The sequence below is a fragment of the Oenanthe melanoleuca genome, chromosome 11, assembly GCF_029582105.1.
Source record: "Oenanthe melanoleuca isolate GR-GAL-2019-014 chromosome 11, OMel1.0, whole genome shotgun sequence".
Classification (NCBI taxonomy): Eukaryota; Metazoa; Chordata; class Aves; order Passeriformes; family Muscicapidae; genus Oenanthe; species Oenanthe melanoleuca.
The window spans coordinates 10,764,478-10,790,853 of NC_079345.1; the positions used below are offsets into that span (position 1 = coordinate 10,764,478).

Sequence of the window (26,376 nt, forward strand, 5' to 3'; positions counted from 1 at the left end):
AGTATTTCCTTCCACTATCCCCCAGCTCTTCCAATCTCTGAGTTTGTTATTAGCCTGGATTCAGAAGACATTCTGGGTGTGGAGAGTTGTGAACTGCACAACCTTCCATGGTCTATTCTTGGTACTCTTCTGCTACTTGGAGGAGTCACTGAACCTGCTGACGGGATGAAAGGAAGGGCAAGTGGGCAAGAACTCCTCAGAACCAGCAGGAAGCTGCCCACCTTTTGTCTCAGTGCCTCACTTCTGCAAATATCTACAGAAAGGGAAGTCAGGCTAGGTCAGAGAAACAACCACACATTGAACAAAGCACAGAGGTAGCTTTTCTTCCACAGCATGCTTTAACAGCCTAAATTACCAAATTCTGCTCACATTTTATAATACATTGACTGCAATAGTATAAACCAATTCAATTAGAATGTAAGTGAACCAGCTTATTCAAAGTATAAAGGCTACTGGAAAAACATGCTGCAATGGATCATTGTCTTGGGCAATCCCCAGGAAATGATCTTATGATAATATTGGCAGCCTTCTTTTTAATTTTTTTCTTTTTTTTTAAAGTATGCATTTTCAGTGCTTGTTTGTAGCAGAACAATGAAGTATTGTTGACAAGATGACAGATGTGAAAAATAGGTATCATTTGACTAAGAGGGAAATACCAATCATGAAAGATCTTTAAATCAAAACAGACTGCATATTCAGAAAGGCTAGCATCTAACATCTCTCTACAATAATTTTATTCCCTAGAAGCAGTTAAGTTTTAAAGTCGACTTAATCTTTGAACATGCCTCTTCTTTTTGATAGTATTACTCAGTATCTTACAGGGTATCCAAAGTATTTTCAGCATTTATAATTTCAGTGAGATTAAAAAAAACCCAGCACTTAATGCTAAACCCAGCACTTAACACTAAAATACATGACAGAAATTGGGAAAATTATTTTTAACATCAACAGCTGGGGAGTCACTAATATCAGTTCTGACTGCACAGCATATTTCCATCTCAGCCAAAGAGGGGGCATATTTCTTCCACTTCAAAAAACTTACATATTTTTTGTTTCAGCTTCAATGAACTACTTTAACAGTTTTATATGCCAGAATCTTCAATTCAAAGGAGTCCTTTAGCATATATGCTAACCTAATGAAACTACTTCTCTTGAATCTAGTTTTCTCAATTAAATATTCATGAAGAAAATCCTTCCCCCTAGTTAAGGAGTAAAACAAGATGCTTAAAGAAAAGGAATTTATCAGAAAGGGTGATGGTTCAAAAATAAGAAGTCCCAAGTCAGAGGATACTACTGGGGAACAACAGTTTGCTCTCAGGCAAATGAAACCCAAAAAAGCAAAAAAAATGAACTATTTTTTCCCCCAAAAGCCTCCTATAAAGTTTCTAGAGAAAGAACATAGCATCCAAGAGCTTCACAGTAGTAACCATAAAATAACTTTTGATCAGGATCAAACAGAAAACATTGCAAAAAAAAAAGAAAGCTGCAAGACAGGTTTTGAAAAATTACTGCTATGGTTATGTTTCTAACCTCAACTGAGTTGGGCTACTAGCAAAAGTGGCAGGACTAGACCCACTGTAAAGGCCAAGAAAAGAGAAATTTTTATCTTTAACAGAGCTGAAGTCAGCAGAAAACTGTCACCAACACAGAGCAGAGTGACAGCCTGGTTAGAGACCACAGTGTGCTGCCAAGGGCATTCCCAAGCATGGTCACAGGCAGGAGCTCCCCTGTACCTCTGTGCCCAACAAGCAAGGCTGGGCCACCATTTCTGAAATCTAAAATCACTCAAAGCCTTTACACATTTGCAATTAAACCACATTAAGTCAGAAAGTGCACTGGGCTGGCTCCAGAAAACATATCTCTCATGTGGTGTCAGGAGTTGATCAGATTTCAAACACTGCATGATTGCATGTCAAAGAATCCTCCAAAGGATGATATAAATAGGAGCTACAATACAGACACATCAAAATAAATTTGCCTAATTTATTTTAAAAATTGTTCTTACTGAACTCAAAGACAGTAAGACACGTCTGGTTTTGTCACTCAGATGTTCCTTAAATAATTTACCTGCCTACCCCGTGACAGCTTGGGTTCTCTAACAGCTGGTTTCTGCTTTTAAGCGTTCCAAGGACCGAAGTTCCTGCTACAGCAAAATTTACACATCAGGCTAAGCCATACCTAGGCCTCATGGACAACTGCAATGACTTAAAGATAGAAACCAATGCATTGTACTGCATCTTCTTACATTCTGAGGAATACAAACAGATCCTGAAGCCATAGCATGATGCAAGTCTCAAAAAGCACAAGAGCTACTTTTTTCTTGTGAGTTTGTTTAAAATACTAGTAAAGAAATCTCTGTATTGTGGTACTCATTACAAAAATAAGGTGCAGTGAAACAATTCCTTTTAAGATTACTTAAGATTATTTTAAAAACCTATTAGTAGGACTATCGTTTTGAAACAGTGTTTCAAACTCTAAGAAAATACACAAAAGTCTCAGAACCACAATATTTGCAACGATTCCTTTAACACTAAGGCTAACTTTTCTTTCCAAGATACAAACTAAAACTAAATTGTCAGGCCATGAATATCTCTTCAAAGAGTCTTCCTGTCAATTTATGAAACAAATTCTGGTTTGCAATTCAATATGCTGCTCAATAGCATTATATACACATATATGATATGCTACTAACACTGAAATTATTTTCAAATATGGGCTATCTCCTGAGCAGGCAGTATGTAAAAGATGGGAACAATTTCAGGAGTTCTAAATTAAAATGCTTGCCTTCACAGTAAGATATCAAGGGAACAAAAAACTCAAGTAAGTACAAATACAAGCCAAATAATCCACACAAAAGAAAACCTGCCACATTTATGAAAGAAAAATCAATCTCTGCAACAAATTACACAGCTTTCAAAAAGACTTGTCATCTTTTCTACCCTAAAGCTACATTTCTAGCTTCATTTATCATGCTTACTGAAATCAGCATTAGAATTCTCTCATCATCCTAAGAAACCCACTAATTTATATTTATTAGCCTTAAGAGTTCCCAAATTCAATCCACTCAACACCTGATGATAAACACTCTTAGAAATCAGAGCATTTTTTTTAAAACCTGACAATAAACAAAGAAAACAATACCTCTCCAGATGCAAGAGACTCTTTGGGAGACAAAGTGTTGAAAATTATTTTGATCTATCTATATATTTAGAAATAACATAATAGCTAAAAATTTGCAAAATCTGAGTGCATAGAACACACAGACATTGGGACAAAAGCCAGATGAATTCCAAATTATCAGATTCTCTGGCTTCAAAACCACACTACTGGTTAACATCTTTACAAGTTCTGCTGCTCTTTCAGTAATAACACTTCACTCACACTTCATGAAGTGTTGATTTTCTACAAAAAGTCTCAAGATAAAATGCTGCTCTGGACGTTTTACAGGCAGTGAATGGTATGTTCAAAGCCACTCAAAAATGCAGAGTCTAGATAAGAGTGTTAGTTAAAGCAGGTTAGTGGTTATTGGAGCCAATGGACAGTCCCACAATGAGTCCACTTGCACTCTCTTTGCATTTAAGGCTGCAGGCCCATGCACAATTATTTTGCTGTAGTCCAGAAAATAATGCTTCCCACTCTTCCCTCTTTCACAGAATGGCTGAGGTTGGAAGGGACCTCTGGAGATCATGTAGTTCAGCCCCCCTAGGACATGTTGCAAAGGATGGTGAGTAGGAGATTCCAGAACCTCTCTGGTCAGGCTGTTCCAGAGCTCTGTCACCCTCACAGGAAAGCAGTTTTTCCTCATATTGAGATGGAAGCTCCTGTGTTTCAGTTTGTGTCTCCTGTCCTGTCACTGGGCACCACTGGAATGAGCCTGGCCCTGTGCTCTTGATACCTTCAGGTATTTGTGTGCAGTGACAAGCTCCCCTCCACTGTGTCCACAGAACAAGATCCTGTGCAACCAGGAACTTGTATTCTGGAAAAACACCCTTGACAAAAAAACCTGCAGGTTCTCTGTACCTGAAGGAGTGTCCCAGGTCAGTTCATAGCCCAAATGTTGCATTGACACAAGACAAAGTGAAATAGGAGGTTTTTTCCCCCATAATCTATTATAGTTTAGATATACATGGAACTGCAGCTTTAACAGCCTATAGAATGGGTCACTGTCTTAAGAAGACAATTTAACATGGATTTTGTTTTCTCTTTTCTCTTTAATTAGGTATCACTTCTTTCAGACACTATAATTGCACAATTATATCAGTACTCTCACATTAATGAATTGCTTTATAGTTTTTCAGTGTTAACAAGACATCTATTTCCAAATAGTTATTTGGATTATTCAACCACACTTACCCTGCATTATCATTAAAAGAATATATAAATTTAACTTATTTTTATGAACTAGTCTCACCTTGCTATTTTACTCCTGTAATTTGACCCAGCCAGAAGCTTTGTTCCTATGCCTGCCATCTGTTAACTACTTTTTACAAAAATGCTTCTCTTTTGGCACATTTCAAAGACAATTATAGTGGTTATTTAATGAGTGTGCAATTGTCTCAGGAAAAAAATATATTATTATATTATAACAATCATTAAAACAGCAAGTGTTTGATTTTAAAGAGGAAACATACACAAAGAATTGGACAGCCTAATTATTTGACAAGTGATGAAGGCTGAGAGAGATGTTCTCAAGAAAGGTTTAAGAAAAGCATGATAGAAAGAAGATCCAAACAATTGTGAAAACAATTAATTCTACTCAACAGAAATCACTAACAAACTCATAGAGCTTTTAAAACTGTGAAACAGATACTCTGGCACATTTTCACTGTTCTGAAAAGCCCAGCAATTTTTGTCTTGCCCTTACTACACAGTTTTATTTTGAAAACCAAAACATGAAAATGGAGAAAATAAAAATTATACTCATCAGTAAATGTGTTACAAATTTATCTCACAAACATGTACTTTCTTTCCCCAACCTATGCAATTTGCAATTTTAAAAAATTAAATGTATAAAAGGTTTATATAAAACATATATACAAAAGCGTTTCATACACATTCAAGTATAAATAAAGCTATCAAAACATTGCTCTTTTAATGATTAATATGTTATTGGCAAAAAGCCATAGATTAATAATGAAAACATTATATTATATACAGCTATATTTTAGAACTTTTTTCCAAGAACTGCACTACTTAGGCACAGAGATGCTGCCCTACTCTTCTCATTAACTCCAACCATTTGACACAGCTTTGCCATGGTCACATCCACCTGTTTGTGAAGGTCTTTCTCAAATCACTGAAATAAACCAAAAAAACTGCAAAATACTGTACAAAGGTGATCAGTGCAGGGATTGTTTTCATTACTTCAGCGTAGAGGATAAACTTATTAGGTGCTGGGAATTCTGCTGCCTCACTGTGTACAGGATTGAAGTTCCTATGAGGAAGGTAAAAAATGTTCTTGAGGCACAGAAAACTAAATCCAGTGCATACAACTTTTTGTAGAAATGCTTAAAAGGAAACTTCAGACAAAGTTTTACATTTGTCAATATGATGTCACCCATAAAATTGACCCTAATTTGAGGAACAATATAAATACAGTGGATATGCTTGATGGGAGATATATTCAGCACTTTAGGAAGAATAATCTATGTTAGGGGTATGGAGGTTTTTTACATATCAACATTACAAGGTATAATTTGTAATTAACCCAAATGCTTACTGGAACAGACATCTATATTTCCAGTCAAAGAATCATTACGGTTGGAAAAGACTCCCAAAATGAAGTCCAACTTTTGACTTGATGCAAAGATGTGAGATGATGCAAAGTAGGACAGATTTTGAGATGTGTATTTTGAATACTGCACTGCTTCCTAAGCCACGTGCATATAGCAGCACCACAATTTAAAAATTTTGTATTACACCGACACCTAGGAGCCATAACCTATAAATTTACTATGCAAAATAGCCAGTCTCTTCTACAAAATAGTTCTATACAGTATGAGCAATTCCTTAATTTAAAATATTCCCTGTTCAGACTTATTTAAAATTAAACCATACAGAATATAAGAAATAACACTCTAATACTATACCTGTACGATACAGTGTATGTGTGTGTATATACATATAAATATATATATACACACACACAAATCCTATATCCTTCATTTTTCTACATCTTTCATAACTGCTTATATATGAAGTAGCTATCTGGTCTTAGATCTTGCAATTAGCCAAGTTTTTTCTCATAAAAACTTCACAGTCCACAATTGTATATACAAGTAGAACACCAACCAATAACAGGATAAGAGAGTTTTACAAGTGGAGTAATCCAAGGCATACATGTCTACAATGAATTTAGAATTGTTATAAAAGTGCCATCTGATACCACAGTCAGACACGAACGGCCTGTCACAACTCAGGACATCTCAGCAGCACATAAATCTGGACTTGGATCTGGTGAGAGTTAATTCCCTGTCTGATGATAAGCTCATATATGAGGTTATGCCACTCTGATATATACAGATATCTTGGGGTACACCAGCATCCAAGCAATTACCTATGAGTTTCAGACTTTGCTAAACTTTCAACAAGGGGGAGACAAATTCTTTCAAAAAAATTAGTGTCATCTATTTCTATAAAAGAAGTAGTAGGACAGCTCAGGCTTGCAGGCATAAAAACACTTGCATGTTTCAAGTCAATTTTGACACAAATTCATGAATACACTGAATTGTCGAGTTAGGTGCCAAACTTTTAGTCACAAAAAGGAAAAAAAAAAAATAATTACATGATTTAAGAACGAAGACTACTACCTCATTTTATAGCACTTCATATTATTAATGAAATATTATTTTTCATCAGTATATTTTTCATTTTCATATTATTTTTAATCTCAATTCCTCTGCTTTCATGTGTGCAGCCAGAAGACATTAGAACACTTCTTACAAAATAACTTACACAGTGAGACAGCTGTAATCTTCTCTAAGGACAGTTTATACTACAGATTATCTTTCCAAAAGTTTATACTTCACATTATTTTTCTAACAGTTTATACTTCACATTATCTTTTCAACTTCCTTTTTCTTCTAAAGATGTAAAACAATGTTTGCTGAGGCATTTTTTTATCCTTCTGAAAAGTGAATAGATTATTTAGCCTAAGCAAATTCAAACAGTTTTAAGAGGAGCTAAAGAATCAGAAGTCAAAGCTAAGGGTACAGGAGTCTTCATTTCTCCACTTTACTTTCTGTTCTCAAACTAACTCTGATGAAAAATGCATGATGTAAAATTAAGGATGCAATTTATTTACAACTCTGATCTAATTACAGCAGAAACCGTATTAGCACCATAAGACAGTCTTTTAATTCTCCAGCATTATTACACCAGATTGTATTAATTTTTAAATTAATTTCCATCAAAAGAATAACCGTGCAAGTAAAAATGTTACGAGAGTATGCTTGCTCTCAAATACTGAAACAAGTATTTAATGTTCTTCCTTAATTTAAATAACCTCAGTCTAACTACAGTAAAAGATCTTTGGTTAGCTAATATTGGGTCTGTTCCAATACCAACAGTTCATTAACTATTTCATAAAGTTACTCTTTCTGAGAAAATGTCAACCATTATCAAACTGAAACTGTTGGAAAAAACCCTTAAATTCACTAGTAATTGTTTCCTAAATATGTACTAAAGCCAGTTTGGAACACTGTCTTGTTAAAAAATTAAAAGCTTATCTTAATTACTTCATATGAAGCTTGTCAAAATCCCTTTCCAACTGACTTCTACCTAAAGCCAACCAGTTTCAGGAAGATCAAAATTTGTTCCCCTTTTACCCTACCTTTTTCCTCCCTGGTTAAACTGCATGCATTTGTAAAAAGCTCTAACAGAACCAACTCATCTTGAACTTGAAATTCTAAAAACAGATCAAAGAATAGATGTGAGAATTACAACTAAAGCCCCTCTTAGAACTCTAGTCAGTCAAAAGACAGATCTGAAACACCTCAGTAATTGCTATAGTTTTCCATTACTATTCATACTACTACTCCACTGATTTAAAGAGGCTTCTACATTGTTTGCTTCTGTCAATCCCCCATCTGTACATTCCTCAACAGTTTGACAGCTACCAGTTCGCAGCTAGTTTCTGAAGGAAACATTAAACATCTGTCTGACCAGATAAACTCAAGGTCAGAATCCAATTTATACAATTTATTGTATACCCCAAAATAATAAAAACCAAACCAAGCAGTTTTATAACTATCTCGTTTCTGGCTGTTTCATTTAAAAGGGGAAAAACATTAAAATTTTAAATACTATGAAGTTGCTTTGTTTTCACACCGCGATGAAAACAAAACTAAACCCCTAAACTTTAAAGGCTCTCTACAGATCTCAGAACTTTCCCTCTATTCCTTGTTAAAAAGCAAAATGCTAAAACTGATGTCAGTGAGATTGAAGGCAGTCTGAAAAGGGAAGGGGAAAGAAAGAAAATGTTTATCAAAACCAACAGATTGCATCATTCAGTTAATCAAGCTCATCTCAACCGCACTGCTGGATATCTGTGTTCCATTAACATCACATCACAATTTACAGAAAGTTTCACTGGTAGGAATGGACAATTACACGCTCCATAAACATAAGCAGAAGTTGTAATGGAGAAACAATCTACTGAACCAAAACCAAAGATTAAGGATGTTAAGCCCTTATCTCTACGCTAATGATCCAAAATTAACAGGGGGAAAAGAAAAATGCTACATTGTCTCCTTCACAGGCCTGTGTCCTACAAACTACACAGAAGCAAAAGTCAGTAGTTAAGGTCCTTGCCTTCCCCCATATTTTTTTGCAGAAAGATGGCATTCTACACTCTCACAGAGAATATTGGTAGCAAGAATACAGAAGTAACAGTTACTAAAACCTTTTTAAAGCCATCTGCTTTAAATGTATGTTTTATGTCAGAGTTGCTTCCATTTTGAAATGCACAGATTGAAAGTTAGAAAACAATTTTTATGTCAACTTGTCCTCCTCATGGAGGACTCGAATACTTGCAGTAAAGGTGCATGTTATACTAAAACAACTCTTGAGTTTTTTAGTTTAGCCACAAGTAACAAAATCCAACATATACACAGCTTTTTATATATTTTCTATTATTATTGATCACATCATAAACAGTAAGTGTGTATTTTTAGGCACTGAGCCTGAGCACATAGACACAAAGCAAAGGACAGAGCAACAACACAACCACTGCAATTCCTGCAGGAAATCAGCCACACAAACCTTACCAAAGGTCTTAAAAACATATTTCTCTTAGTACTTTTCAAGACAATAAGCCATTATATTCACAGCAAAATAAAAAAACAGTAAGTTTTGTCTGCTGTACTTCAAAAATACAAGCAGCAGAAGAAGCAACACCCTTTTATCTGAGTAAGATCATGTAGTTTTGCTTTCTGCAGTGATAGGAAAACAATAGGAGAAAGCAATGTCTGCATCAACTGGTTAGGGTTTTCCTCCTAAACTAGATCAAATAACAGCTCAGAGACTTCAGTTATCATGCTTTGACCCAAGCAACAGTCACTATTATTCATTTCACCTGATCCACCGAATCAGACAGTTCAAACTGCCGCTCCCCAAATCCCTACATACCTGTCCTTGCAAGGCTGCACGACTTCTGCCTTGCAGGTGCTGATTGGAAACTGCAGAATGCCAAGGATGGATCTGACTCTGAGACGGGGCCCGGACGGGTTCGGATGGTGGTGTCACTTGCTGTGGGGTTATGTGGTGTTCTAGGTCATGCTCTAGAACATGGCTTGTGCTATCCTGAACAAACGCAGAGTCATCAAACTGTGGCAGAAGGTCTTCCTGCAGGAGGTCATCTGGGTCAAGTCCTGTGAACGGTTCACTGTGAGTCTCCACCTGATGAAGTAAGTTGTCATCTAAAGATGTAAAACCGTTACTTTCAATAGGGTCTGTGAAATGGCTTATCTGAGAAGCAGAACCAGTAGAAGCTGGAAAATTAATATTCACAGGAGAGAGTTTTGAACTACTAAAGTTGCCCTGAGGATGCGCAGAATGCAACATTTGAAAAGTACTTGAATTCAAAGGTGTATTAGGATTCAACATGTGCTCAGTTGTTTCTTGCTTGGTCCCTGTTTGAGATGTAAAGGCATCGCTTCCAGTGAAGTCAGAGATAGAGTGTGTCTGCTGGCTAGTAGAAAGGGCTGTTGTAGGCTGAAGAAGGCTGGTAGGAGAAATGTGATTATTAGAGTAGGAATACGGAGATGAAAATTGTTGACTGTTACTGACAGAACATGGAGTAATAGTAGGGGACTGTCCATCAAAATTTCCTTCTTGATTCCCACAAAAATGTATTGAAGCACTTGCAGTTTGAGAAAACTGCTGAACAGACAGAGGCTGCTGTGAAGTCGATGGATTAGAAACTGAAGGTGGGTGGTTAACACTGACTCTGAGGGAAGTAGACACGTTAACTTCCATGAAGTCTTTTGGCTGACTCAGAGCATCCTGCCCCGTGTTGTTCCTGCTCTGCTGCGGCCGTAGCGAGGCACACTGATGCTGTGGTTCATTAGCCTGAAATAAGGCAAAGTCATGGTGTGCTACAAAGCTTTTGTTTTGCTGCATAGACTGAGAATGTCCTTGGTGAAAAGGGGACCCATTTTGATTCGAAACAGTTGTGGCAGTTTGATGACCCCACATGGGACTACCATCAGCCACATCTGGAAACATCCCATTGGACTGGTTTTGCGGATGAACTGGTGAACAATTGAATTGAGAGTGTGGTGATAAGACATTGTCAGCTGAGCTATTAAAAGACTGATTTACTGAGTGAAGCTTCAGTGAATCATACTGATTCAGCTGATCAAATTCACTCATCTTTTGTTGATTTTGAGCATCTTGCACATGGTTCAGTGAGTCTATGTGCAAAGGTTCAAATTCTGCACCCAAATTCAATTCATCAACAAGTGAAACAGGTCCAGGTTGAACAAAGGCATCATCTGACAAACCTTCTAAGGTCTCACTAAAAAGATTGGCATCATCAAAAAAATCCATCATAGGATCAGTCATCTTGAGAGGTCTGTTCTGCTTTTGCTCTCAACTCCAAATGGAGTCAATTTTGTCTCTCCGCAGTGAACAGAAACAAATGACATCCAGTGGTCACCACCTTATCCAAGGCATGCCAACAGCCATTAGTGCTTCTGATGAAACATTCGCCTTCAGGTGTTAAAGCATCCTGAGGGAGAGAAGTGAGGGGGAGAAAAAAAAAGGAAAAATTTAGTGTAATGATTCTCCTCGTCCCTTCTTCCCCATCCCAACACTTTTATGAGTGTTTGATACTTTGTTCATAACTTTAGCTAGACCACAAATTAAGTAAGTTATTTTTGCTTATGCTTGATGCCCTGTGCAGGATTTTATATTTTTGTCCCTTATAAAAATATGTTTTAAATGTAATGGTTTCATTTGTTCTATTCACTCAAAGCATAGTTTTAGATTCTCCTTGGTCATATTCATTAAAACTATCAAATTGCATCAGAATTGGGTTTTAGCGCTCCAGGATTAGAATTTGTTAATAGCAAAGAAATCATGTACTACATAAGATGTAAGTTCCTGAGAAACTGTATTTTATCAAAGAAGACATAACAGATTCTTCTTAGAAGGAAAGACAAGAGAATGAATACAATGATACAAAGAAAATAAAAAAAGAACAAGCTTTGGTTCAAAGGAGTTTGCACACCTAGTTTTGAAACATTTGGAACTATTTATTCATAGTATCCCTGAGTGATCACCAATTAATTGATTTGCAGTGAGGACTTTAAGGAGAGTTGAAAAGCATGGTTAATTTAACTTTAGCCTAAAAACTCCCACATTTATAGTATAGTCAAACAGAAGGAGAAATGACTGAAAATGTGTGTCTGTGGTAATGTACCCCCCCCAGAGAACTGGTAACCGTGTAGAATGGGGAAGCAATCACTTTAAATCACTTCATGGAATAATAATTCCTTTATCCTGTCAATGCATATGTCTAAAAAAAAAAAAAAAAAAAAAAACCAGCCACAACTTTTAATTCCTGATCCTCCTATTAAAGCCCACCTTCAGCTGTAACTCCTCATTAATGAATTTTCCTAAGTATAAAATGAGTATAGGATCCTTCCAGAAATGAACACCCTATAAATCTGAAATATTCTCTGTTGGAAAAGGTTCATGCTGAACCTACTAAGCCCAAAATACTTCACGGCAAGCTGATGAAAACCCATTCTGTATTTGCTCGTATGCCACTGAGGGTGGTGTGACCATATCCAGAATAAAGCCAGACTTAAATTTCCAAACCTCCTTTAGGGTTTGAGTATATGAGGCTTCTGGTGTGTACAGAGAAAGGACAGGTGGATCCTGTGTCATCCTGAGAGACACTGATCAGGTATGGATTGGTGGAGTTTCAGTGAGGAGGAGAACAAGCATGACAAAAAAAAAGTGACAGAAACTTAGGGAGATGACAGCTTAGCACAGCAAAGGAGCTGTGGATTCCAGATTGCACATGTGCAAGTTATTGATTAAAGTTGGGATCTCCTAACGTCCCAAAATAAAGAAAGCATTAATATAAATTATGCCTCATTATCTTCTAACACTGATTAAGTTGTCTACTTATAATTAAAAGCAACATAATGACAACTTTCCCAGAATGGAACACCTTCCAATAGATGACAAACAACAGGATCCAGGTAGAAGGTCTGGCATGGCTTATAACACTGCTAATATCTCATCCTAGTTTATCTCAACATAAAAGATAAATCAAGAGAGAGCTATTTTAGCTCAGAAGAAAACCAGATTAAGTACAAGGAAAAAAATATCACAGACGCAGAATAAATGTAATTCAAGAAACCCCAGCTGAAGAAAGGTAAGATAGAAATTATGGTAGCCGTGGTTAAAATGTCATGTTCCAGGCTATTAAGGACTACTGAAAAAAATCTCAAATTTGAAGCCTGTATCAGTAAGTTTACATATGGAGTCTGATCAATTTTTGCAGTAAAACGAATATAATAAAAAATTCTGAAGTGTATTTTTTCATTCTATATTTATTTCATGGTGTTTTGACTACTTTTGCTGAAGTGACAACAGAAAACAAGCTACTCTAGTTATAAGCAAGTAAGTCAGGTGGAGTTTAAGCATATTACCATGATACCTACACTTTCAAACTTTGATACACAAGGTAGCACTGCTTCACATGACTGATGTGTGACAGTATCAAAGATAAGAGAAATCAGTGACTTTGGTGGCCATTTTTCTCAAAAGAAGTTGAAACCATGGCTATTCAGAAAAGTAACAGAAGCCATCTCAGAGAGAAGCCAGGGACAAGTTAGCAACCACAAGGAATTAAGTCATAAAAGCATGACATAACATAAATTCAGACTATGGCAAAAGGACACAGAGAGTCATAGTTAGGGAAGAGTTTTACATTATGTTCTTGCAAAAGGTTTAGTTTTGGGGATTTTTTAGGGAAGCAATACAAACAGACATAACAAACAAGAAGTCTGCTAGAGACTGAAAAAATCACTGCATTTGCTAAATTCTATGTAACATGCAACAACATGACAGCTTTGTGGCTTGCTGTGATTTGCCCATCTCTTAGCAGATGGAATACTGTGTCAAAAGAGGTGCATGGTAAAACCCAGACACTCAAAGAACTGGTCACTCCTGCATAATATTTAGAAATTAAAGATTCCTTTCCCAATATTAAAAGACAATTACACTATCATTACTTGTCAGATTTTAACTAAAGCTTTTGTCAACTTCAAAAAGCTGAGTTAATTAAATAACACAGAAGTTACTTCCTGCTGATTCACCAATATAAATGATATTCTATAACAGATTTAAAGATCAATGTACATGTTAAATTTAAAAGGCACAGAGGGACACCATTTCCTCAAAATCCCAGTAATATAGAAGACTAAAATAGAACATTTAGTAGATATAAACTCTTTTATTCCCTAACAGAAAGGACTTTTTGTACTAGAGTATATTGTATCTGTAGTTAAATATGAATTGAAAAGATGCATTTTCTTATTGTTATCACTAAAATTTGGACAAAACTCGGTTGGGTAGCCCAAATAAAAACCCATACGTCCAATTGTATATATACATATGCATTATTTTAGATTAAAATTACTTTTCATTGATATGCATTCCTACTATTTTTGAGTAATGAGCCATCCCTTTAGTAACTGGTTTTGTTTAGAATTCTTTTTTTGCCATGGAGTTCACAGACATTGTGCCAAATACTCAAAAGATCTCTGAAGTATCTTGAATTTTAATTTGAAGATTATGAAGATTTGAAAAATATGAGCTTGAACTGAATTATCAGAACTGAGTTCCAGTCCATGGCTATAGTTCCAGCTCCAAGTAAGAGCAAAGAACTGGAGCACACTGGTTTGTCTGTGTTTGTCAGACTAATCACAGCAGTCTGTTACCATACCTACACTGATCCTGCTTGCACCAAACACCCCATGTAACTGTTTCCCTTCCTCTACTCCCCAGACATGCACAAACTCCCTTCCTCCACCTCTCCTTTCGTGCAGGTAGCCTCTGAAACACAACATATGCAAATAAGAAAAAGGACATCAGTAGCTACCTATTTGTTAAGGTTGTTCATGGAATTTCAAGTCAACCAACAATACAAACTTGGGAAGAAAATCCATCTTCCAATGCAACTGAAGGCAAATTTCTACCATTCTCAACCATGTCTGCCTTCACTGGGACAACTTCCTTAATGAGAATAGCTTTGCTTAAGCTGAATAGAGCAAAACCAGCCCAAAGAGAAAGTAAATCACAGAATTCTGTATAAAACAACATGGTATCAAAAAGCCCCACAACAAATGCTTAGGCTACTTACTATACTTCATTAAGAGATCCATCTTAACATTAATTTTTAACTCAAGGTAAATTTATGAAGCATCAAAATTATATTTCATAAAGCTGTACTTAATATATGGAGAGAAGACATAATAACAAATTCTGTAATGTCCGAAGTAAACATAGCTTGAACTGAGCTGTTTTCTTCACAGACCTACAAATATTAAAAATAGCAGTAGCTTTTTGAAAAAAAGTAATATTTTCTATAGAGTCTTTTGTGGTTGGTTTTTTTTCCCTATTGTTTTGAAGTGCAGGTGTGTGTAATACCACAAAGCTTCTTCAGACTAAGTAAGATTTATGTTATTGAGAAGAAGTGTTGTTGATTGTTTTGACTGCACAAAATTCAGACCCTTTGCTCTGGTTGCATTCCAAGTTCGAATCACTTTCTTTCCAAAACTCCAAATTCAAAAGATGTAAGGCAAGATGCACAGTTAAAGCCCATAGAACTATATATATATATATGTCAGAAAATTACTCTCAAATCACAGACCAATTTATAAATTCTTTACCTATATTCCACTGTTTCTGTCTGTAATAAGAAGAGTTAGTGATTTAATTAGAGCATTAATATTTAGACATATTAATTTCAAAGTTTATTTATTAGCTTAAGTCAAAATTAAGAGCTAGAATAGGCACCTAATGAACCCTATACTGTAAAATTTCCTGATAAACCTTTAAGACAAAAATAAGTTGCTTAAATCTTCTAAATTAAAAATATATCACAAGATAATTAAGAAAATGGCCCAAGTCAAAATAAAAAATATTCTTACCCATGAATATAGAACACATCTCCTTAATGAAGAATTAAGAAGCTCAGAGATGTGCTTTAAGTCCAGATGGATACTTCATCATCAGAGACCTGAAAAGGAAACATGTGAAAAAAGTCACACAAGAACCAATTTGAGGAGTGTGCATTCAAATGCAATGCCTGAAACTCAAAAACTCTATAAACTAGATACCATAAAACCAAGGACACCATACAATCACTAGTAGCTATGATTTTGTGTCTGGTAAATAGGAATATATTCATTTTGTAGGACTACTAAAAATAACCCAAGTCTACAAACCCTTAGGGTGAAGGGTAGTTTGTGCCACAACACCAAAAAGTTTAGGCTAACTTTAAGACAGGATTTAAGTACTCAAAACCAAAAACAGCAAAAAGAAAAGTTAGGTTAGGTTTTAAACCTGTCAGTCTGAGAAACCCTGTACATGACTTTTAACAGCAGAGAGCTGTTCCACACTGACAGTGGACTTCAATGGGAACTGACACTGCCTTTTGGGCAGAGAATACCTGCATGACAGTTTTATCCTGTTCTCGCCTTGGCAGTAGGTAGAGGAGCTCAATTTCAAGAGGTTCTCTTTTAATCTGAAAGAGGCTTCAAAACATTACAAAATGTAAAGGAAAATGTGCATGGGGGGGTTCTAGGGCCACTGTGAAAAAGCCTCAAAGCACATAGAACTACCCCCTAACATTGAAAAACAGACAGAAAGTTTGTATATGAACTGATATTCTACACCAGTGTGTTTTTCCATTTCAAAAATATGATTGTGTCCAAGGCACCAAATATCCTCCAATTCCAATACAAAGATTCCTCTCATCCTAAATACAGTTTTGTGATGCTAAACCCTCACACACTTTTGCAGAACTATTAATGCAAATCAAACTTTGAACTTTATTAAAAGGTAACATAGTATATAGTACTGCATTGAGAAGCAGATTTTAACACCTCTCTCTACATCTTTGAAATAATACTGGAACATATGTGAAAAATATAAATTGGTTAAAACAGCTACCAAATCCTGCAATGTTCCAGAAAAAAAAAAATCTGGTTCTAAATTGGTACATAAATTTTTACATTTGTCCTTCTTCCATTATTCAGTAACTTTCCAAGACTTTTCCCAAGGTTGCTAAACTAAAATGTCTCTGCTCTGCAATAATAGGGACACTTAATGCAGAGAGGCATTTTTCTAAAATTCATATAAGATAACCATGTACCCAACAGACACCTAGGGGAAAGCTGCTAAAATACCTTTATCTTTGTTTAGCATTTATATGAACTGATATTAATTTTTATTCAAAACAGACAAAATTTGCTCTAGATGTTCCCTTTTTCTGTACTGGAAATCCCATCATACAAATGGAGCTTCTGTCATGCACCAGTCTTCTTCACATACAGAAATTAGAAAGGAGTTTGAAACTATTTAACTGTCATGTCCTATGCAAAATTTTAATCTTTCTTTCTTTTTTTTTTTTTTGGTTCTCAATCTCCGCTTATTTAAAAGTTCTTTGTTTGCTAAATAAAGTTAAAGCATAGTGACTTTATAATATATACACTAACTGAATAGAGGCATTCAAAAATTTATTATTTGAAGAAAGAAAAAGTGAAAATTTGCAATCAAATAATTACTATTCGATTCTATTTAATTAATAGAATGAAGTAATTCTACCTGTAAGAGTTCAACAGTAAAAAAAGAAAACGAATTCACCTGTAACTACCATATAAGACAAATGCTAACTTAAGTTCTTGGCTATCAAAAAGGATACAACTGTATATCCTTCTTCAATTAGATTGTTCTTGAATCTTCAAAATAAAGAGAAAAAAAGATGTTTCTTACTCTTTAGAGCAGTGTCCACTTACTTGAACAGCTTCCAATATGGAGACAATTTTGGAATACTTGAAAGTTTGAAAAATCCTACATTGAAAAGAAGAAAAAAACCATATGTAACTAGATACACATTCACCAGGTTTGCAATACATTACTCTAAATGTGAAATACAAAATAATACTTCTGACAGCAGAAGATTCACTGATGATTGTATGAAGTGCTAGAGAGCAATCCCCACAAAAGGAATGTAGAGCTTTTATAAGCTCCAAAATGGATCTATCTCCACATGTTCTCATAAGCTATATTGCATGTGAACTTTTAAATACACAATGTATGTATCTGTTAGGGGTGATATGTTAAAATTATTCTGTAAAGATCGTTTTTTTGGGAGAAAGTCTTAATGCTTGCTTTTAAATCTTGAATTGGTAAAATCAACTGATATACAAAAAAAGTTACACATTATGAAATAGAACTGGAACTACATTTGCTTTAAGCATGCCTAGATCCATACTGAACTATCTTAGAAAGTTTAAAAAAAAAAATCTTTCACTGTCCAACTAATATAGTTTCTTCATAAGATACTGAAAATATACATTTCCCTAAGTGCACACGATTTCCTTGGTGAAAATCTCGATGAATTTCTAAAGCATTACTCAAAAAAACAACGAAACAAACAAAACCACGAACAACATGTTTTGACTATTTCTCTAAATATTTGCAGGAGGTGTCAGAGGATGGAGCAGACTCTGCTCCTGGTGCCCAGCAAGGGCACAAGAGGAAGGGCAGGAATGATGCTCAGAAGTTCCAGCTGGCCATGAGCAAGGAGTGCTGTGCTGTGCAGTGCCCAAGCACTGAACAGACTGGCCAGAGGCTGTGGAGCCTCCCTCGCTGGGGATATTCCACAGCTCTCTGGACACAGCCCTGTGCCCTGGGTAATTCTGCTTGAGCAGGGAGGCTGGACCAGATGATCCCACTCTGGTCCCTTCCAACCTGACCCATTCTATGAGTCTGTGATTCTTATTTTGGACATTAAAACACAGATTTCTATATGCATTTTCTAACAGGAAACAAATTATTCATTTCAATTAGTTGAGAATAGCTACCCAAACTTCTATTTTTCAAAACATTATGTAAATTTTAATGAAACAGTTTAGTTTTGTGTGCTTTTATCTCTTCAGTCTTGGGAAATACCTTGAGAAAATTTAACAGCACCAGTTGAAGACATTATTATTTTCAACTACCTTCTTCACCTTTCTGCCAAAGGTTATTGCCCTCACAGCACACCTGCAGAACAAAACATGTAGGTGTGCATCTGCTGCTTCAGCACAGTCTCCCAGTTTAGTTTTAACCCTTCCTCTTCTTTGTTTAACAAACCCATTAGACTTTGCCCTAAAATGGCACAAGTGTATATATACCTTCTATATTGTCATTTATATCTTGTGGATGTTAATTGCAATAAAGAGACAATAACACAGAGAATGACATGTTAACCTACTACCACTGATAGAAATTTAGAAAGATACCAGGAATTTGGAATACCTTATTGCAAAAAACAAAATTTACCCTCAGTTTATTTTAGTGAAAATAGCTGTTAAGAATGTAATGCATTTGGCCATCAGACTACTTAAGGAATGCATATTAGTAACTAGTACTGCTCTTAAAATATTGCAATTTTTTTTTCTTTAAAGTGTACCTGTGGAGATTTTCAGGACTTCAGTGATTTTCTTCTATTTCTAATGCAGATAACAAAAACTTCCCATGTTTTGCTCTTCGGGTTTGAATACCATGACACCCAACTTTTTTTTTTTTAGTGTATTGGTACAAAAAAAATGTCTCTTTTGGAAGTTTTGTTGTCAAAAGTCAGTAACTTTTGTCAGTGTAATGTATTTATAGGTTGCAGTTTGCTTCTGATCACTAGAAAGAGCTAGACAAACTTCCAGTACCTCCCAATAATTCTTATGTTCTACCGTGATAAGCATCTTTGTGAACTACTGCAAGTTTATAACCTGGAAGTACCAACTAGAACAATGCAAAGGATTGTGCCTGTTTTACAGATGCCTATGGATCCTGACTGATGAGTGTACACAGCTGTGAAGTCTTGACATTGACAGAAGTCTACATTGGGAAAAAAAAAAAAGCACAATTTCAAGTCTTGACATTGCCAGATTAGGATATGCCAGTACTTTACTGAACAAAACAGGCACAGACATCCCACTCCACACTACATTTACTGGTGTAAGGAGTTTCATCTGTATCACAGGTCTGCCCCTTTCAGAGGGAGGCTGCATACAAGTTTTCTGTTGTTTTTTTGGGTTTTTAATTATTTCTAAGGAGATTTGATATGAAAGTTTCTTTAAAAAGTTCCTCCAAGGCAAGACACTCTGAGTTCACAATTTGTTCAGCATACTGTTTTTAAATTAGCTTTAATTGATTACGAAATAAAACTAATAACTCAAGCAAATATAATTTCTCATCTTGTCTCATTGTTTCCAGCATAGTCAGGACATGTTCCTGAATTCATCTGCATCAACAGATAGAGACTCCAGACAACTTTTACTGTGACATCAGCACTCTGCCACAAGAGTCTGACAGTCAAAATGGACTTTTAAAAAACTTCCCCAGTTAAATGGGACAATACTAATCTCTTTGTCAAGAGTATTTATGAATTAATTCTTATGAACTTACCTAAAAACCTGTCTCTGAAGCTAAATTTAGATTTAGCTTCTGAAAAACAGCAAAAAATACTTTGAAGAACTACATGCTGAAACTAGCAACATCATATTACAAAGACTCAAGCCCATTGTCTTACCTAACACTATTTTTCATGTAGGTGGAAGCCATAACTACAGTTGCTTTACTACAGGGTAATTGAAAACACAAATATATTTTATTGAATTCTTGGATTTCCAATAACATATGGAATATCAGATGGGCAGATTTTCATGGCATTACACAAATGAAGTCTTGCTGAAGCTAAAAAAGTTTCTTCACTAGGGTGTTAAGCATCAAATGTAATAAAACCATTTCTCTTCAAAAGCCATTTACAGAAGAGATCTTGGAGGAATTCCTCAATTTTAGTGACCAACATAAAAGAGCAAACAAACCTTTTAATACAGCTCACGTGGTACAAGGAAAAGTGCCCAAGAAAACACTGCAGATGGAAACAATTTGGTAACCAGTTACATTTTCTAATATGACTAAGATAAAGAACAAAGTCAAAATTACAATTTGTCTCCAGAAAAAGGATAGGAACATTTTTCCATCTTCCTGCAAATTTTAACTGTTGATTTAAGATTGAAACAAAAATATATCACTTACAAAGAGAAAGATTCATGTACACTGCCAGCCTAAAGACATTAATATTTGGCAGTGCCTGAATAATCTGTATGAATGAAGTTGAACATTTCAACACATCTGGTCACTGACAGATGCCATATCTTCCCAATGAATTTCTGCTGAATTCCAACTTCTTAAAAAATGCTTCCTACCTTGTAACATTTTTTTTGCAGCTCAGAAAGTTAAGGTAATATAAAGTCAGCACTGAAAGTGGAACTTGGATCCAAGGTGCTTCCAAAAGTAGCCTTTTACTTGATCACTAAAGTTCATTCTAAGGGCCAGCAGAGTATACTCCTGAATTCTATTACGTGCACATTTTGAAAGTACTCCTTCATGTTTCTGAAGTCAAGATAAATCTTCATTACTCACACTGTTAAAAAATATTTAGAATTGGTCTTCTGCAAGTTTTCAACACTGCAGCTACTCAAAAACAGTCATTGTAAATTACATACTTTTTTCTTGTAACCCTTGAAGAAAAAAATACTGCTTAAAAAGATCTCTTCTCCCTGCGCTACTGTAAATAACGAAGTTGTGTGTTCAGCTCACTCTCACATTTATGAACTGGTCAGATTAAATAAGGGAATCTTGCTGCTCCTTCAGCCACAGGAAAAGTTGCATATCCTTTTCAGTTGCTGTATCATCAGCAAAATAATCAGCTCTTGTCTCTTGACAATTTCTTTTGCTGAAGGAGAAAGAAAATACTTCAACAGTATAATAATGTTAACTATCAATTCTTGAAGGTTTGATTAAATAAACAGCTGGTTTCTCCATCACCCATTCCTGTGTACTTGGATATCCCACATTCCCGAGGCCCCACTTCCGACTCCAAGATGAGCACTGGGAAATAGAATGGGAGCCCAAGTAAGCAAGATTTCAAAGTCTTCATTAAGCTCACAGCTCCATGGTCTGATAAAGCCAAGACCATTAAAAGGACAACTCTAGATAAGCTGGTGGAAGAATATAAAGTATTGACAAATCTAGGCTTAGGAAAGAATCTGGGTGTTAACTTCAGTTAAACATAGAAATGTTTCACCTGGATGATTTATAAACACAAGTACCAAGCATTAGTGAGAATTCAGTTCATATACAATGGTGGAAAGAAGAAAGAATACTGCAGTACAGTGATGAATAGGATATGCCATTTGACTCCATCCTAAATTGCTAAATGAAAATTATCAAAGAAATATGATGATACAGGTATTTGGGCACTTCTTTCTACAAAACTGATATGGGAGAAAAAAAATGCACTTTACGGAATCTGAACCCATACAATAAGTAATTGTCCAGCTTACCTGTACTTTTGACGTGTCTGAAGGATACATATAGTATAAATATAGGGAATATTTTTATTGTAAGATACATTAAAAAAACCCTTAACACTAATCCTATAAATGAAGTGAGAACGAACGTGCATTTACTTCGTAGTTTTCAAATAAGGCAATTTCAAAGCAGCATGTCAATCTTTTCGGTTTAGTCTGTCTGCATCATTAACTTATCTCACTCATAAAAGGAAACAAATAAAAATTGTCTGGTTTGGGGTCTCTATAGTCTCTCAGTAGTGGTTCATGTCATACATCTTTTAGATAACATCACTAAGAATACTTGTTAAAAACCACACTCTGCTTTCATCAACATTTTTGCATAACTGAATTCTTGGACTAATCTTCAGGAGCATTAGCATGAGCAGATCACGTGAAATGAGAAGGTGCTGAGACTCCTCAAAATTCTTGGAAGAACTCTAAAACTTCAAATCCCACTTCTTTTTACAGTAAAAATGATAGCCTTACTCTGAGTGGCATGAATTAGTATAGCTTCACCATGAAGAGCAGCATGAAGTTCTATAAATATAACAATTTGGTTAAACACAAATAAGCAAGTTAGCACAAACTAAACCAGCACAGATGCACTGTAACTACTTAGGTGCCTGCCCTTGTCATCTTGCAAATACAAAGTAAATTGATGCAGCTTACTTACTAACAGGGAAAGAAATAAAGCTCCTTTAAGGTTAGATACTTCACAGTGGCCTTTAAGCACAGAGCTTGATACCTGAAGTTCACATCCTACCTTGCTTCCCAACTTCTCCATGTGATCATGGGCAAGGGGCCTGGCACACTGATCCCTGAACTGGTTAATACTCAAAAACATATATATTAAATTTTGCTCTTTGGTTTACACCATCTGGGCATTGAAGTCCATGGCACTTTGGAAGCCTCATCTGACAGAAGCGCAAAGAATGAAAAAGTCGTTATTAGTTACAGGTATAAGGTGTTGAGGCTGTGTAGAAACAAGTAAACCCAAAAGCTATTAATTTCTACTCTTTCTTTAACAGTTGACAAAGTCTAAGGTAGGACTAATGATTGATTTTAAAATATTTACTTTGTGAAGCTAACAAAAAGTTGATCTGTGCAACAACATTAAAATTCAGAGACAGGATAAAAGTTCAGATTTTGCTCAAAAATTACTGAATATTAATATTCTGCCATAAATTATAAACATATGTATAACTGCACACAAATGATTACATGAAAAACAAGGTGAAATAATTATTTTTGCCTCACACCTGCCGACTGGGAACTTTATGGTGTCGAATGATCCAGGTTTAAAAACAGTTGCAAGAGAGCTGTCAGGAGGAGCCTAGTTCTGCTGAGAGAGGAGGGTTACTTTTTAAGGCTACTTCTTAAAAGTCTCAAAAAATACACAAGAGAACTAGAAACCCTATCCTGTCACATAAATTGTTACTTTGTCCCCCATGAGCAGGGATTGTAGCACTGGTGTTCAGCTCTCTTTTACATAATGGAGCTGTATTTTCTCACACTGATGAAGTTAAATGGCTTTCATGAACTGAAGGAAGTTCTCAGCTGCTAAAGATGTAAGGCAGTTATGATACAACAGTGAGGAAAGCAAATGATTTCCTACAGACTGAAAGTGCGTGCATCAATCTTGTTGTCAATGCTATCCAGCCAAAATGAGAGAATTCAGAATCCTATCCACCTGTTTTTTATCCCTCTTCACAGAAATTTGTGTGTAAAGAACGAATGAAGAGGTTTTAACCTTTCAGTGTGCTAAGTCTCAGTGGGAAATGTGATAATTTCTCCACTTCACTAGAATAAAGATGCATGCCACCTTTCCACCCAGTGTCATGTACCAACAGCACCAAGCTGGCCTCGAAATCCTCTCCTTGTCATCCCTGGAGGAGGTCAACTTGCACCTGGAAACGCCAGTCTGTAAATTCTAAACCTGCACTTTGACAGCCAAATTCCCTTTTAAGTCTCCACCCATGCAGTGGGAACCTGTGGCCATGCACCACCGGCTCTCCTCAGCCCAGAAATCTTGCAGCCCAGACAGGCAGCAGGCTGCATGCCCATCTCCATCTCTCCCAGACACACCTCACCCAGCGTCAACCCGCCCCGTCACCTTCCTTTCCCCTGCTCCCACGATCATCCTGTGGTCAAATCCAACCCTGTGGGCTGCCAAACTCAGCTCCTCTTTTTCTTTCTGCTTCTCTTGATCTGGGAAATTATTTTAATTCCTCCCTTTACCCACCTCTATTATCTTATGTGGTGAGAAGCCAGGTCTGCCATGCCCACTGTTCTGCCTGGGAGCATCTGCATCCCTTCCCTACCTCTCACCCCCTACACGACACAAGGTGGCCGGGGACATTCTAGCCCTCCCTGCCTTCCTCCACCCAACCCTTTTCTCCCACTGCCACCTCCTCGGTGGGGAAGAGGGACATGCAGCCTTTTTCTCTGACTTCCCTAAGGAAACCAGCCCTCTTCCCTTCGCCCTGCCATCTTCTTACCTGTAAGAGAGCAGGATGTTCAAGCTCTCTCCCACCCCGCGACCCCGGGAAGGCCCAGTTCCTCCCCTCAAACTTGGCCCCCACCCCCGGCCACCCCTGAGCGCCGTGGCGGGGCCGCGGGTGGCGGGGACCGCATCCCTGGGCGCCCCCGCCGCCTCCATCCTGCCCGCTCTACCCGAGCCGCCCCCGGGAAAAGCCTCGGCTCGCCACCGCCCCCCTTCCTCCTCCCACCTCCGCCGGCGAGGTGCGAGGGGCCGGCGCGGAGCCCCGCGCCCGGCGGTGGCGGCGAGGGGCGGAAGCGGGCGGGGGCGGCGGCGGGGAGAGCCCGGGTGCCGAGCAGGCCGCGCCGCGCCGACCCCGGCGGCAGCAGGGGCGGCAGGGCCGGCGGGGCCGCCCGGTGTCTCCGGCACCTGGAGCGCGGCCTGCCCGTCCCTCCGCACGTACTCACCGCCCGGTTCGCCATTACGGAGCCGCCGCCGCTGCCCGGCAGGAGGCGGCGATGCCCCACGCCTGTGACAGCTCCGCGCCGGGGCGGCCGCGGGCGGGCGCGGCGGCTTCCCCTCCCCCCCGCGGGGATTCCCCCCGTGTCCCCCCCTCGGGAGCCGGCGGGCGAGGGCGGCACTCACCGTGCGGTGTCGCAGGCCGGCGGGCGGCGCGGGCGGTGCTCGGCGCTGTCCCCGCGCCTCTCCCCGCTCCTCCCCGCGGGCGCTGCGCGGGAGGGGCCCCGCGCGGGGGGGGAGCAGGGGGGCGAAGTTTCACTCGCTCCGCGCCGCGACCCCACCGGCCCCAGCGAACCCGCGGGGACGGGCTGGGGGGCGCATTTGCATATTTGTCACCCCCGCGCTGATTGGCCGCCCGCGCGGGGGCCGCCGCCGCGCGCTGACACGGCGGCTCGGCGAGGGAGGGAGGGAGGGAGCGGCGTGAGGGGAGGAAGAGGCGGGCGGAGCGGGGACGGGCCGCGGGAAGGGGCGTGCGCGGGGCGGGGACGCGCTCGGGGCGGAGAGGGGACCCGGGAGCGTGCGAATTTCCTTCCCGAGACACCTTCGCCCTCCCGCCGCAGCCCCCGCGGGAGGGGCGGCCCTGGCGGGGCGGGCGCGGGCGGCGCGGGGCCGAGGGAGCGGTGCGTGCGCCGGGCTGGGCGCATCCAATATGGCCCCTGCGCCGGGAGAAGCCAATCCCGGGCGCGGTTACTCCGGAGGCTCCGGCGGAGGCCGGGCCGGGATGCGGGGCAGGCCCCGGGCGGCGGCGGGGGGCGGGGGGAGCGGGGATTTTCCCTGGGAAAGGGAAACTTGGCGCTCCGGCGCGGTTTGGCGAGGCGCTCACGCAGCCTCTCTGGGCGCCCCGGCCGTGCCTCCGGAGGAGCGCGCCCAGCAGCGGGAATGCCGCCCTCGCTCTGGGAAATCACGGCGGCGTGTTTGACAGCGGCACTGGGGATGATGCTCCTTAGTCAAGGCTCTCCCTCCCTTCCTCTCTCCAGGGAGCCCGTGGGCTGGCAGCTCAGTTCGTCTGACCCAGCGGTGGCATCACCAGGTCTTCCATTGAAAGCCAAGGGCTTGCAGGGAGAGCAAGGGGAATTCCCGCCTGTTAGCCGCAGAGGTGGATGCCAGGCAGGACGAGTGTAGCCTCAGGTACACTGTAGGAATACATTTCTTGAACATGCTAACAGGGCACATACATTCCCACAAACTTAACTATCAGCCTTTTCTTTTGCATAATATTTTTTCACACATACT

At 38.7% G+C, this 26,376-nt stretch overlaps 1 protein-coding gene across 4 annotated transcripts in view; it reads right to left on the reverse strand.

The window, feature by feature from the left end:
* The window catches only part of CHD9 (chromodomain helicase DNA binding protein 9), an 85,159-nt gene extending 59,575 nt beyond the window's left edge, over positions 1-25,584 (reverse strand). The window contains exons 1-4 of one of the 4 annotated variants that reach the window (XM_056500513.1): positions 25,270-25,584; positions 17,541-17,595; positions 15,672-15,760; positions 9,628-11,230 (exon numbers count right to left, since the gene is read on the reverse strand). In XM_056500513.1, the coding sequence (XP_056356488.1) occupies positions 9,628-11,064 (1,437 nt within the window). In that variant the 5' untranslated portion in view covers positions 11,065-11,230; positions 15,672-15,760; positions 17,541-17,595; positions 25,270-25,584. Of the gene's footprint in view, positions 1-9,627; positions 11,231-15,671; positions 15,761-17,517; positions 17,596-23,404; positions 23,421-25,269 lie in introns of those variants that run through there. The other 3 variants (XM_056500510.1, XM_056500511.1, XM_056500512.1) reach the window with 3 other exon arrangements.
* Positions 25,585-26,376: the final 792 nt, after the last annotated feature.